Genomic DNA, 14,611 nt, shown 5'->3' on the forward strand with positions numbered 1-14,611 from the left:
AGTAAGGTGGTAGTTCGAATGAATAAGCCGCACACATCTTCTAAGGTTTACATCGGACTAATAAGAGTTATTTGATAGAAGATTGATATCATTGAAACATGTTTTTAATATGAATCCAATGGTACCAATTATGTGCAACATGATGGATGCATAACCGATCAAAGATAAATCTTAATAAGCGGGACATGTCTTACCATGTGTGAAGTAAAAATATTTAAGAGCATCTCCAGTCGCGTCCCCCAAAGCGTCCCCCAAACCGCGCCGGATTGAGCGTTTGGGGGACGTGTTTTGTTCGTGCCGCGTTTGGGGGACGTCGCTCCCCAGCCGCGTCCCCCAAACGCCTCCCCCAAACATTTAAATTACTTTTTTTTTGGCTTTTTATTTCAATTTCCACAAACTAATACATAATTTGGAACGCGGTTTACACGAAAACATAATTGGGAACGTGGTTTTCCACAAACTAATACATAGTTTGAACCGTCGTGGACACAAATATAAAATTTTGCAAAGAAACTAAACCTAACTAGGCCGTGCATCGAAGGTTTCCTGTGTTCGCTGCTAAGAAAGAACACTCGAGGGCACACCCAGTCACCTAAACCGGAAAATCCAGCGGGAGGATGGTGCCCTTGTTGGTTCTACCGATGAGGCGAACAGGCGAAACCTCCGTGCACGTGTTCGCTGCGAAGAAAGAACACTCGGTCGTCCTCCTCGTCGGTGCTGTCGCCCTGGTAGTCCCGGCGGCACCGCGTCTCGTCGAAGACCTTGACGCTCATGTCCCTGTCGCCGAAGTAGGAGAACGAGGAGGATGAAGCCGGCTTGGAGGCCGTGGTGCCGCGCGAACTTCTCCCGGCCCGATGTTGAGGTACATCTTGCCGCGCGCGTCGTAGATCACGTCGACGATCCACCGGTAGTAGCCGCACGCAGCCTCCCGCGGATGCATCGTGCGCGGGCGATCGTCGCCGGCGACGTAGTCGGCGAAGGAGTCCGGCAGCCTCCGGATGCCGCGCGGGTCGCCCTTGAGGACGAGGACGAACTCGAACCGGCCGGCCGGCTCCACGTCCATCTCCGACGATGATGAAGCCGGCGGCGTGGAAGGCGACGGCGAGCGTTCGGCTATGCCGCGGCCACGACCACGACCACGACCACGGCCGCGGCCGCGAGGTCGGCCTCCGCCTCTACCGGACATAGCGTCGAGTCTTGCCGAGAGATGGTGGCGGCTAGGGTTTGGGAGAGAGGCGCTAGGGTTTGTGTGTGAGAGGGACGATGAGAGGCGCCCCTTTTTATAGGCCGGAGGGAGGCGGAGGAGCGGTGGCGCTCATTAACGCCGGCACGCGAGCTAGGCGCGACGGGACGCGTCGCCGCGTCGGCTGCGGGAACCGCACCGTCGCCGCGTCGGCCGCGGGAACCGCACCGTTGCTGCGTCGCTGCGGGAACCGCACCGCCAATAACTTTCGTCGCGAGGTAGGCGACGGTTAGGTTAAAAATTTATTGTGCCGCTGACGCGTCGGCCCCGCCACTCCCCGCCTCGCTTTTCGTTGTGTCCGGCGTCCCCGGTGCGTCCCCTGTGGGACGGGGACGGGCTCGGGGCGCCGGACACCGAATGGGGGCGCGCCGGACAAAAAAGGGCTTTGGGGGACGCGGCTGGAACGCGTTTTTTGTCCGGCGCGCCCCAAATCCCTTTGGGGGACGGTTTGGGGGACGCGACTGGAGATGCTCTAAGTTTACACAAATGGACCAGAAGAAATAACAAGGGAGTATATATATTTTGGATTTAGTCAAAGTCAAGCTTTGACCAAGAATATGGGAAAAAATATTAACATCCATAATATAAAATGCAAGTAATATATAAAACATAGTTTGCCGTTTCTAATAGTATAAAGTTTACATTATGCTATGATTCAATACTATTTCTAAATATTTGTTTAAACTTTATAAAGTTTAACTTTGACTAAGTTTAGTACTAGGGGCGCATGTAATTAGGTGGATCTAGGATGAGTATAAAATCTTTGGAGAAAAATAATTATACCAAGCGAAAGACTTACATATGCTGAGGGCATGCTAGATTCTCCATGCTACTCGCTTCGATTTCGCCAGAAACCTAAGTTTCAAACTCTTTCGTTTTTTTCTGCCGGAACTAACTAAAGAGAGCTGGTGTACGGGAGAGGGCAGGGGCTAACTTTTATTTTCAATTGAACTCCCAGAAGGTCTTATATTAAGGAACATGTGTAGTACTGTACCATCGATTTATATGGACATGTTGAGGATGTTTCCGACTCGTTGTGTGTTTTATCCCCTAACTTTCGTCAACCTGAAGATGTCAAATAAACATGTCAGTCTGTGATTTGTACGGTAGCCCCGTAGGAGGTGTAATTGACTCGGGATCATTTACCCGTCCGATATCGGGAAGATCTCGTACTAGGACTTTTTCCGAATTATTATCGGCTAATGGCGATCAATCAATTACTGTACTAATTAAATCCCCACGATCGATCTTTCCGTACAAACAACTGAGGCTTCCGGCCCTCTCCTCGCACGCCGCGTGCCGCAGCATGGCACGTTTTCTCTCCGACATTGCTGATGGCTGTAGAGTGCACCCGTGACCCTTTTTTTTGTAGGACGGGGCACTCTCACCGTACTGTCTCCAAGGACGGAGTCAGGAATGAAGTATGGGGGGATAATCTTAGTACAAGGAGAGCAGAACTAGCTAAAATCATATAAATAAGAAGCTCTCATGGCTTGTGTTCAAAGGAAAATCATAAGCATAGAGGGGGGGGGGCTGCGCCCCTCGCCCCCCATTGTCTCCGTCCCTGACTGTCTCCGTCGCGCGCCGCCGTCATTTTCAGTGGGCCGACCTAAATCGGTTGACCCAAATGATCTGTTTCTATTCGTATGGACCGTTCCGCGAACTGAATGCGTCGCGCGGTCTAGCCAGACCGGACACCGCGCTCAGCAAGGCGACATATTCAGTTCGGAGTTGGCTAAATCATTTTGCATTTCATTTTGCAAATGTTACATACACATTGGCAGATTTGATTAAAGCAAATAGAACTTAATAAGTAAAAACATAGTAGAAACTACATTGTCTTCTTCTTGGCGGCGTCTTCATCGGAGTGGTAGTGGCGGCGGCACATGGTCTCCTCGAAGACCTTGACACTGAAGTCGTCGTGGCCGTCGTACTTAAAGATGACGAAGTACCAGACGTCCATGGCGTGCGAGCAAGCGAAGCGCGCCGTCGAACATCACCTTCGCGGGCCACAGGTCGGTCGCGCCGCCGGCAGGAGGACATGGTGGGGCTCTTGCCCAAACGAGGCAAACCTCTGGTGCAGGCGCAGCCTGTCCCAACTCATGCCCTGGTGGATGGTCACGCCAAACTCAAAGCCGGAGAGGTCGATGGCGACGCGCCCGGGCGACGATGGTAGCGATGGCGACGACGACGCTTGACGAGGGTGCTCCTTAGCAGTACCCACCATGAGGGGCTTAGGTTGACGGAATTCTACATGCTAGCACGAGACACCGGATACCAAACAAACGGGGAGAGAGATTTACCCAGGTTCGGGGCCCTCGATGAGGTAAAACCCTTACTTCCTGCTTGTCTGATTTTAATTATCGAGTATATCGGGTTACAGTGGGGTAGCCGATAGGCTGTGTTGGTTGTCTCGCCGAGAGGAAAGGATTCTAGATTTCTAGCTCCAACTTTTGGTGGATCTACATTGAAGTTGTCCTTCGACAGGCCTTCCTGACCTTTATATAGCAGGCCAGGTCCCGAGAGTCCTGTCCGAACTCGACTAGGTTACAACTAGATCTATTCTAGTCTTTCCTTGTTTGGTGTCTTCTTGCATTGTTCGTCAAGAATCCCTCTTCGAGTAGGTATCCTTCGTTAGAACCGACGTATAGACCTACATTGGTTGTTGGGCAATCTTCATGGGCCCCTAGTTGGGCCGGAGGAAGTAGACTAATGTTGGGTACCAAGGGTAATGCCCACATCAACGCTAGTGGCTGACTCTGACCTCTCCCGCTACTCCTTCCTTGTCGGCATTGGTTGCGGCCTCTCCACGGCCATGGCCACGGCCCGGAGGCCGTCCTAGGCGCCCTCCCCTCGAGCCTATGCCACCGGTCATTGCTGCGGTGATATTGTGTTGGTGGTGGTGGTGGGGAATGGAAGATGAGAGCTTATAGAAGAAAATGGTTGGCGTTTACCCATCTCCATCTCATAAGAAAAAAACAAAGATTTCATACTCAGAATTGGAGATGACAACACACAACCGAGACTGGCCTCAAAGGGTTGATGAGGAAGATCAGTTGAATTCCATTTCAGCAACCCAAGCTGGTCTCCTCCAAATCGATGCATAACAGGCTCATCCTATAGGCAGCAGCCCTGCAGGGTGCCGCATCCTTTTCCCTTCCATTGAAACGAGTAAACAGCCACCGCAAGCGGTGGAGTCGCCCGCCCAGCTGCCCAAACCAGTGCCGCCACATCTCGGCGCCGCTGCCCGCTCCCCGTCCGCGCCGTTCGATGGAAGGCCGACCTTAGACTGCTCATAGCGGGAGTAACATAGCTAGTAACATCACACATCTCAAGGCATTTTGGTGACATGTCATGCCAATAAATGAAGAAAAAGAGTGAGGTGGTAACTAGCTATGTTACCATAACATCACATACCCCAAGGCAAAATGAGTCTACAACATAATAAATAACACAATGCATGACACCACATATAAGTTACTACCCACTATGAAGGTAGTAATCTAGACTAGTAACATGGCATATGTTACTAGTCTAAGTTACTCCCCACTATGACCAGCCTTAGCAGCTCCACCCCACCAGCTAGGTCTAGCTACAGTGGGAAAGATCGCAAAAGGCTATCGAAGGATGAGCAGAGCTCAGGACCAGAGCCGCACCACACGTCCACACACGAGAACACACCATCGCCGGCTTGGACTCCATACATAACATCAGGAAGTAGAAAGGAAAACCTAGATCTACCTTATTTGGATTTCTAAAACTATAGAGAAGGAAAACGATAAAAACCGAGACCTCCCTCCCCTCGCCGCCGGCCACCGTGGCCGATAACGACGAGGAGGAGAGTATCCGAAGCGGAGGGGATGGGGGTTATCGCCACAGAGGCGGGCAGCCTCCACAGGGGTAAGCAGTCTTTTCAATACAAGTTAGACCAATGTTTACTTCATTACTAGAAGGACCTACGTTGTTGCGCGCGTTATTTCTACCATCACAAATATGTATTTTTCCTTTACATTTCCACATTATTGTTTGTGTATTTTCATTCTTGGCTGCATCCAACGAGTACGTTCCTTATTTCGTCAATTGTAGTGAAGAAGAAATGCCGATTATGATGTATAAACAAAAGTCCACTATATAACCAACACAAAATATCCAGGCCCCAGTTAAAGGCAAAATGTCCTAACACGGAATCTGTCAAGACCTAGCGTTATAATTGCACCTCTATCTCCGGGATCCTACAAAAAAATATAAATTCAAGTCTCATAAAGGTCAAATTATGTGCAGGTTTCCACAACAAGTGTAAGCAAAAACTGAACTATAAGGAGCACATTAGTATATCTTAATGAATATTACACACCCAAAAGCGTAGGTTCCCTTTGCAGGCATATTACTTTTTTTTTTTGAAACACAGTACAAACGCAGACGGTCACATTCACGCACATTCAATGTTGCCAGAATCGTGATTTTGAATCGGATCGAAACCTCTACGGTAGGATCGCAAATCGTAGGATCTTAACTTTTAGAATCGTAAAATCTTAGATCCTGCCTAGCAGAATCGTTGAAACGTTCCACTCAATTTAGATCGTAAAGTCGTAGAATCATGATTGTGATAACTATGCACGCATACACCCACCCCTATGAACGCACACATGCACATCCTATCCTTATGAGCACATCCGGAAGACTGAGCCGACGGATTGGATCTTGAAATTTGCGAAGTCACCACAGGCGCCTCGCTATCGACGGAAACATCACCTCCCATTGAATGAATATTCCACATTTATGAGGCACACATATGTCAAACCTGGGTTTAAACTCTATGGGCTGGGGATACAACCTACCTCCTAACCACCCAACCTCAAGTTGGTTCTCGCTTTGCAGACATATTACTATCACTTGTTCCTCTCTTCGCAGGCCAACAAGAACCTAGCCATCACTTATTTTTGTAGAGCAGAGACTAAAGCTTCGACTTACGAATTCGACAACCTCTAAAGAGATTGGTGAATTTATAGTAGAACTAAAGACACAACATACTATATAATGGATCATTAAGTTCAGACAACCAATTACAAAAATACTCGCATCTAATTAAACCAAAAATAAATAAAGAATGCCTCTACTTTCGGCCAGCCTACGTCTACCCCTCGCCCTCGCCGTCGCCGAGGCTGCCGTTGCCGGCGGGATCGTCCACGTCGATTTGAACGCCCTTATATCTTCTTCCCTAGCCCGGCCTAAGATCTTTTCACTTCTCTGTCTTCTATTATTGTTGAGCTCAAACCTTGTAGATCTCCCTCCCTAGCCAATTAATCAAGCCCAAACTTTGAGGGTCGAAGGAGGAGGGCCTGATCTACTCATCTACCAATAAAAATCGTGATTCCCCCTAGTCCTCTTGTGGATCTAGAAACCCTAGGATTCCTTTTGTGGGATCCCTTGAAGAAGAGCTCGTGTGGAGGCTAGTTTGGTGTTGTGCTAGCTCTACATGATATTGGGAGCTTTCGATGTTGCGGAGACTTGCCGCAACACGTTGTGAAGGTTCACCGCCTTGAACGGCTTGCAAAGTGGAGAAGTGGGTGCTCCTTTGTGAGGTGCTCACCGAGGAATAAGGTGATGCCTTTGTGGTGGTTGGCATCCTATTGTAGTGCCACACCTTCTCAACGTAGACATATTTTTATTGGGAAGAAACTACGGAAAACAAACCTCGCGTCTCATCTTTGCCATCGGCCATCTTGTTTTGCTTCCTTTACTTTGTTTCTTCTTCATACCTTTGCAATTGTGTTTGCCTATTACTTGTTGCATGCGTATGGGGTCACATGCATCTCAAAGGTATCACCTTTACATTCCCGCATCGCCTAATATTGAAAAGACTAAAAAATTGGTAGCTCCTATTAACACCCCGCCTTATAGTCGCTCATAGTGCCCTTTCACCTGGGTTGCGTCATCTGCACTTGCCATAGATCCTCCCCGCGGCTTCACATCGGAGGCGTGCTGGGTCCAGCGTCATGCGCTGGGCCGTCCACCTCCTCCTCCCCGCCCAGGAGTTCCCAAGACATAGACACGGCCGCTGCCTCTGCCAAGCGGTCCTCTTCTGCAGTATCGTCGGCGGCGCGTTCGGCCTTCTCGCGCTCCACCGTCTTCGCCGCCTCCTTGCGCACCGCGGTGGCGTGGCGAAGCTCGCCTAGGACAATGGTGGTGTCCCCGCATGCCACCAACTCCATTGTCACCATGGCTGCCTCATGCCGAATCTCGCACAGAGCCGCTGCGGTGGCCTCCTTCGCCACCGCCTCCACCATCTCCTTGGTCGCGATAGTGTGAATCTCGCGCAATGTGATCTTGTGGTGCTGCCTCGACCACCTCCCCAAGCGCCTACTGAGCAACCTTGCCTTCACGCTCGAAGCCGACCTCATACTTGACGTAGCGTCGGGCCATCTCCATGGCATGCACGTCGACGTCCTCATAGGACTATAGGAGGCTTGCGGGATGCGGGAGAGGCAGATCTGCGTGATGGCAGTCTAGGTGGTGATCTACCAGTGAGGCATAGATGGTTGGCGGTTGGTGACGCATGTGTGGTGATCCTCGCCATGTCGGAGGGCACTTTTATAGAGCGTGGACCAAGCGGAAAACGGCCGGCCGGGTGCGTGATGTTTACCTGCCGTGGGCAATAATCCACCATAGCACACACACCGGAAAGAGGAGCCAGCGAGGGCGGGAACCAACCGGACACGCGGGAAGCCCACAAGAGATTTGGCAACATCTCATCCTCATTAGAGGCAGAGCGTCAAACCTTGACAATGGGTAGGGAACGTCAACATGCGTGTGGCCGCTAGGTGCATCCCAACCTAAACGGATCGCGACTCATTATTTATCCGTGACCGACCCATTTGAATCAAAATAGACGGTTTATGTCGCCATTTTAGATCCGACTAAAAAAACATCTTTCACGCAAATTTTGGTCACGCCTAGTTAAAATGGCGATTTCGGACGGTCAAACGCCTACTGCTGCCTGTGTGCTAACTTCCAGCCTGCGCTCCCGGTGCCACATTTCACTCGCGAATTTGGGTTCTCACGAATATTCTCCTGTTTGTGCTATGTACCCCCGGTCTCGACTCGATGATTGGAAATATAACTCCGCGTCCCTTTCTCGGATCACACTCCACTCGGAGGAGACCTCAAGCTGCCGCCTTTTCCCGGATCTTTTCTTCAGTTCTTGTTCTCTCGGGTTGGATTTTCATTTTTGGCAAGGAGTGAAGAGAGAGCATGAGGCTGTTGGTGTGGGTGGCGGCGGCGGTGGCCACTTGGATCATGGCGGCTTGCACCGCCGCGGCGGCGCACCCTGGCGGCGGCGAGCAGCCGCTGTCGAGGATAGCCGTCGAGAGGGCGACCCTCGCCGTCGACGGCGCGGCGCATGTCGAGGCGTCCCCTACTGTTCTCGGACAGAACGGTCAGACCAATGAATGGGTCGAGGTGGAGTTCTTCCACCCCAACCCCTCCGCCGACGACTGGATTGGAGTTTTCTCTCCAGCCAATTTCAGGTAACAGCAGCAGTATACCACGTTTAGGCAAGGAAGTATCACCCACGTTTATGCGTAGATCGGTTGTAGGCTACAACTTGTTGTATGAACTTAACAAATTCAGACATTCTCTTGAGTTCATCTACCAATGCATCCATACAATTTTGTTCTTGTATTTTCAGTCCAGTTCCACTACCTGGAATGGCAAAACATAGGGTTTGATGCCGTTCTGCGTTTCCTGTCTGTGGTTTTTCAGTGCAGCAATCTGTGAGCCTGAGAACAAGAGGGAATACCCTCCGGCGCTATGCACAGCACCCATCAAGGTTGGCAGATTCTATTCCTGTTCCATTGATTCAACTGGTATTCAGTCTGTCGGAAGACTGTTTGTTCTTGAACCTTGGATTTTCAGTGTTCTTTTTTATCGCAGTACCAATTTGCAAAATTCAAGAATGATGGATACAGTAAGTCCGGAAAGGGCTACCTGAAGCTCCAGCTCATCAACCAGAGGGAAGACTTCTCATTTGCACTTTTTTCTGGGGGTCTCTTGAAGGTAAAAAATTACTGTAGTTTCTGAACCTCTCTGCATTGCGACAACTCCATTGTTATTCTGAAGAAACATTTCGTCTTTTACCAATTTGGTCACAGCCGAAGCTGATTGCCGTCTCGAACAAGGTGGCATTCACGAATCCAAAGGCACCCGTCTACCCACGTTTGGCGCAGGGGAAGTCTTGGAACGAAGTAAGCTTGTCTACCAACCTGCAACTGGGACTTAGTTAGCATGTGCTATTTCTCAAACTACGTGGAACATCTTTTTGATAAAGAACCCACATTGCAAAAAAAAAAAAATTTACACCCATGCCAGATTAATATTTTGTTAGAAATTCAATAATGTGACTGAATTAGTACCATTATAGATGACAGTCACTTGGACAAGCGGATACGACATCAAAGAAGCAGTTCCTTTTGTTGAATGGGGTGAAAAGGGAGGACGCAGGTTTCTCGCTCCAGCTGGGACACTGACATTCGACAGAAACAGCATGTGTGGTACGCCGCTATTTCCCTGTTTTTCTTTAAGATGAACATAAGCTAGTTAACTTGAGATTCTTATAATCAATAGAAGATGTGGATCTTCTTATGTTGTACCAGTTGCAGCACTTAGTTTCCTCTGAAACTCCTCAACCAAGCATACAATTCCAATATGCAAGTGCAGGTGCACCGGCGCGAACAGTTGGTTGGCGCCATCCTGGTTACATTCATACTAGTTACTTGAAGGATCTGTGGCCAGACTCAATGTATGTAATCTTCCTTTCCTGTTTGAACCCTTCTGAAATTAGGACCGATCCAGTTAGTAAGCAAACATGGCTGCTGCAACATTACAGGTACACCTACAGGCTTGGCCATAGGTTACCGAATGGTACCCGCATCTGGAGCAAGTCATATAACTTTAAAGCGTCACCTTATCCTGGACAGGATTCTTTGCAACGGGTTGTTATATTTGGGGACATGGGGAAGGTTACATGTTCTTCCATCTATATCCTAGTTTTATTCATATAGAAATTTAGGCATTATGGAAGTGTAATGGTTCTTCTTTCTGAAAACTTTCTTCAGGCAGAGGCAGATGGTTCCAATGAGTACAATGACTTCCAGCCAGGCTCACTGAACACTACAAACCAGATCATCAGAGACCTGGACAATGTCGACATGGTGGTCCACATCGGGGACATTTGCTATGCGAATGGCTATTTGTCACAGTGGGATCAGTTCACTGCTCAGATTGAACCGATTGCTTCAACTGTTCCCTACATGATTGGCAGGTCTGTTCAGTATGAAGTTTTGGAACATTGAAATGTGTTGCCATGCACTGTTTAAATCTCTAAAAATATGGATGTTTTCACAGCGGTAATCATGAGAGAGACTGGCCTGGAACTGGTTCTTTCTATGGAAATCTCGACTCTGGTGGAGAATGCGGTGTTCCTGCGCAAACTGTGTTCTACACTCCTGCTGAGAACCGTGCAAAGTTTTGGTAATTGTGATAGCTAAATAAGGCCATACCAATTCCTTCGTATGTCATTCTGATAATTTTACTTCTCTTCATAAAAACATGTACTGATGCAAAACCTATCCTTCTTTAGGTACGCTACCGATTATGGCATGTTCAGGTTTTGCATAGCCCACACTGAAGAAGATTGGAGGCCAGGGACCGAGCAGTATGAGTTCATCCAGCACTGCCTGTCGTCTGTTGACAGACAGAAGCAACCATGGCTCATCTTTCTTGCACACCGTGTTCTGGGGTACTCATCCAACTCTTACTACGCATTCGAAGGCACGTTTGAGGAACCAATGGGGCGAGAAGCGCTGCAAGAACTCTGGCAGAAGTACAAAGTCGATCTTGCCTTCTACGGTCACGTCCACAATTATGAAAGGACTTGTCCAGTATACCAGGTGTGTCTCTAAATTGCATGTGCACCGGATCAATTCAATTTTGTAGAATGGAAAAGTAAAGTTCCTTTATATACTGTATGGCTAGATCTGATAAGTCTATTGCCAGTAATGCTACAGTACAGAATTGCAGTTTGCCGGCTTAGGCTTACATTTCTATATACAAGGATGATTACAATCTGTGATTTGTTGCAGAGTCAGTGTGTTGTTAACGCATCGAACCACTATAGTGGCCCATTCCAGGCAACGACACATGTTGTTGTCGGTGGCGCTGGTGCCAGCCTTTCGGACTTCTCCAGTTCAAAGATCCAATGGAGTCACTTCAGGGACTTTGACCACGGTTTCGCCAAGCTCACGGCCTTCAATCACTCATCCTTGTTGTTTGAGTACAAGAAGAGCCGTGACGGCAATGTGTATGACCACTTCACGATCTCGCGTGACTACCGAGACGTCCTGGCTTGCTCTGTCGACAACTGCCCAAGGACTTCGCTGGCTTCCTGAATGCCTGATACTTCAGAGTGGGGAATCCATCGATAGGGGGCTCTTAGAGAAAGTAGTAGTTACTGTACATACTCTTTTAGCTGCATCAATAAATTGTTTTTGCTACATCGACAATTGCGCAAGGAATACACTAAATTTTTTTGTTGTCTACTTACAGTTGTGTGGTGCAGACAGTACATTTTGTGTGGACCAAAAGAAAAGGCAAACCATATCTTGTTGTGTGAGGACAAGGAAAATTCCAGCTAGAAAAAGGCCCAAAAGATTTAAAACCTAGGATAAAAAGGACATCCCAGTTGTCATTTTCGAAGGATTCTTTCCTAAGCAAAATGCCATGGGCAATGTGTTCATCACCAATCAACATCCTATGTACCTCTCTTCCCATAAGAGACTTTCGCCACCATTCATTCATTTTTTTATTCTCTGCATATCTGGGTTATCTCTTGCTTTTGGGAAATTCTATTGCCTCAAGTTCTTGAAAACTTATCATGTTGGACACAAGCATAGTAAAATTTTGAAAACTTGACTACCGGTTGATATATTCGAAAACTGCGGGGTCGGCAGGGTGGTCATAATAGCCAAAGTTGTTCACTGCGGTATTGAAAATCCAGCATCATGCTGTCCACACATCCTGTCAAATTGCCACCACAGGTGTTCACTAGAGTATTGGAAAATTACTAGGTATGTGTGGACAGGTGTCAGGTGGTCCTCATAAGTAGTAAAAATATGGTCCATGCATAATAAAGCTGGGTACTTCCATATCATGGTATGGTGATAATTATTGTAATAGGCATCAAGGTGCAAGTGCAGATGACCAAACCCTAATGTGGGCCTGCTTCTGTGATGGGATCCAGGAGCTAAAATCACAGACTAAGACAGTTAGAGGCTGAGGTTCAGGAAGACTTGGAGACTATTTTCTACTCTAGGTATGGTGTAAAGGCCAAGCATCCTTTTGCCTGCATTCCAGATAACAAGTCTAATTCTTGGACACTGTACACAAGGGCACAATTTTTCAAGGTATCCATGTTTATGATAATTAAAAATAAACACAAACCCATCATTAAAAGGAAAGTGTACCGAGTAATCAGTAATGGACAAAAAAGACTAGCTAAGTAGTAAATAAAATGAGTTCCCTCTTTTATACTCCCTCCTTTCGGACTTACAAGATAAGCACATATTTTGGGATCTACTTTGATCACCAATTTACGTAAATAAAATATTTATTATATGCCACACAAAAAAAAACCATCAAACTCGTATTTGAAAGTTACTTTTTGATGGTATAATATTTTTGACATGTAGCTCATACACTGTTAGTCTCAAAATGCATGCGGGGCTTGTAAACCCGAAAGGAGGGACAACTTTATGAGTGTGAACGTGATCTTTTCATGCACTCGTACCAAAATTTATGCTGATAATTAATGGAACTATGGAAGTGGATACTACTTACTCCTGTTGAACAAGTTATCTGAAGGCCATTCAACATCTATAGTAGTTTTTAAAGGGTAGAATAACATTTCATAGCCCGTTCAAAAAAGTCATTTCATAGGACTACACTTTTACACACGTAATATTCTGCAAGGCCATACCTTGTAGCATGTAATATTTTAAGTACACTGAAACCCATATAAGATATATTTTTAAGATATGAACGTAGTTTCATGAAATTGTTGTTCAACTATTTTTCTTTTGGAAACACGGAGTACAACTTTGACCCATAACACCTACGCACACCAGACAACGTTAGGGCATTTGTCAACTTAAAGTTGCGTCTCGCTATAGACGGGTGCATTGGTGATCATTAAATGGACATTTTGTCTTAATGAGACACACAAGACCTCAAACCCTTGTTTTGACCCAGGGTGTACTAGGTGTAGTTCCAAACCCTTGTTTTGACCCAGGGTGTACTAGGTGTAGTTCCGCTCAAGCTATGCTATTTGAAAACTATAATATTTTGATAAGCTTAACATAAAAGTGTACTTTTGAAACGTTTACTCCAATTCTCTCGAGGAACATATATTGTGAGACTATAGTCCGCACCAGACTGACAAACAACGTACAAAATGGAGTGATCACCGAGAGTAATCAATGTGAATTGTGACAATATGATGTTCCTATATGACATGGGCGTGGAGGTGGAGCAAATTCCTACATGCATCAGTAATGCTCAGGGAAGAAAATTAGCAAGCATTTAATGACGACCAATTCAGAATATTTTGACCTTTCAATGTTGAGATAATAAACATTGAATAAGATTTTTACAGTTTCAAAAATCATTTTAAAGATGCACAATGAATAATTAACATAGTATTACTTCTATATCCCTAAGATCATGCCCTACTCACCTTGTTTGGAAAATATATGCATTTGTCTAGATTCGCTTGTATCTAGATATGTTTCGTTGTGTGAATACATACAAATTACATATATCTATCACACTTATTTTCGAACAGAGGAAGTATAAGTTAATATATTTTTGTTGGAACAAAATAAGACATCTTATCACACACCAATTTTTACAAAAGTATAGCTTAATTACAAGAGTCATATTTCTTAAGATTTTAGTTAAGACAAAAGAATTTGCCACTTCGTCCCTCTATCACCAAGAATTCTCCTTTCGATCGTCGTCACCGACATGTCGGTCCTAACGTTGATCACACACTAGTTTGACATGGATTAACAAAAAATCAAGAACCAAAAGAAAAAGTAGCAAAACCTAAAATTTAAACCCCTTTTTTATTAATACAATTTTGTCACCGAAATATTTTATTGATGAAAGCAAATTAATAATTGTACTATGCATGATGCCAATTCTTGATGTGAGCTGTGGCGAGCTGTGCCGTGAGCTGTAAAAGTAAAAGCAGTGCAATTGGAGCAAATAAATAAACAAATTTCCATTTCAGAGTAGTTTTCCTCCCCCTGTCTC

General features: G+C 46.5%; 1 protein-coding gene across 1 annotated transcript; it reads left to right on the forward strand.

Annotated features, from left to right (window-relative positions):
• The first annotated feature begins 8,494 nt into the window (after window positions 1–8,494).
• On the forward strand, window positions 8,495–11,838 carry LOC124652967 (probable inactive purple acid phosphatase 1). The gene is made up of 11 exons (XM_047192019.1): window positions 8,495–8,769; window positions 9,005–9,071; window positions 9,176–9,298; window positions 9,394–9,486; window positions 9,663–9,792; window positions 9,959–10,040; window positions 10,128–10,260; window positions 10,357–10,562; window positions 10,646–10,771; window positions 10,881–11,190; window positions 11,383–11,838. Exons 1-11 carry the CDS (start codon window positions 8,495–8,497, stop codon window positions 11,686–11,688), a joined length of 1,851 nt encoding a protein of 616 aa, XP_047047975.1. The 3' UTR covers window positions 11,689–11,838.
• The last annotated feature ends 2,773 nt before the right edge of the window (window positions 11,839–14,611 follow it).

This window comes from Lolium rigidum, chromosome 5 (assembly GCF_022539505.1).
Source record: "Lolium rigidum isolate FL_2022 chromosome 5, APGP_CSIRO_Lrig_0.1, whole genome shotgun sequence".
Lineage (NCBI taxonomy): Eukaryota > Viridiplantae > Streptophyta > Magnoliopsida > Poales > Poaceae > Lolium > Lolium rigidum.

Excerpts from the sequence above, each read along its gene's own strand:
- LOC124652967 (XM_047192019.1), top strand. The coding sequence starts at position 8,495 with ATGAGGCTGTTGGTGTGGGTGGCGGCGGCGGTGGCCACTTGGATCATG. Across the intron at positions 9,299-9,393 it reads TTTCTGGGGGTCTCTTGAAG|CCGAAGCTGATTGCCGTCTC; the intron begins GTAAAAAATTAC and ends ATTTGGTCACAG. Across the intron at positions 9,487-9,662 it reads AGGGGAAGTCTTGGAACGAA|ATGACAGTCACTTGGACAAG; the intron begins GTAAGCTTGTCT and ends GTACCATTATAG.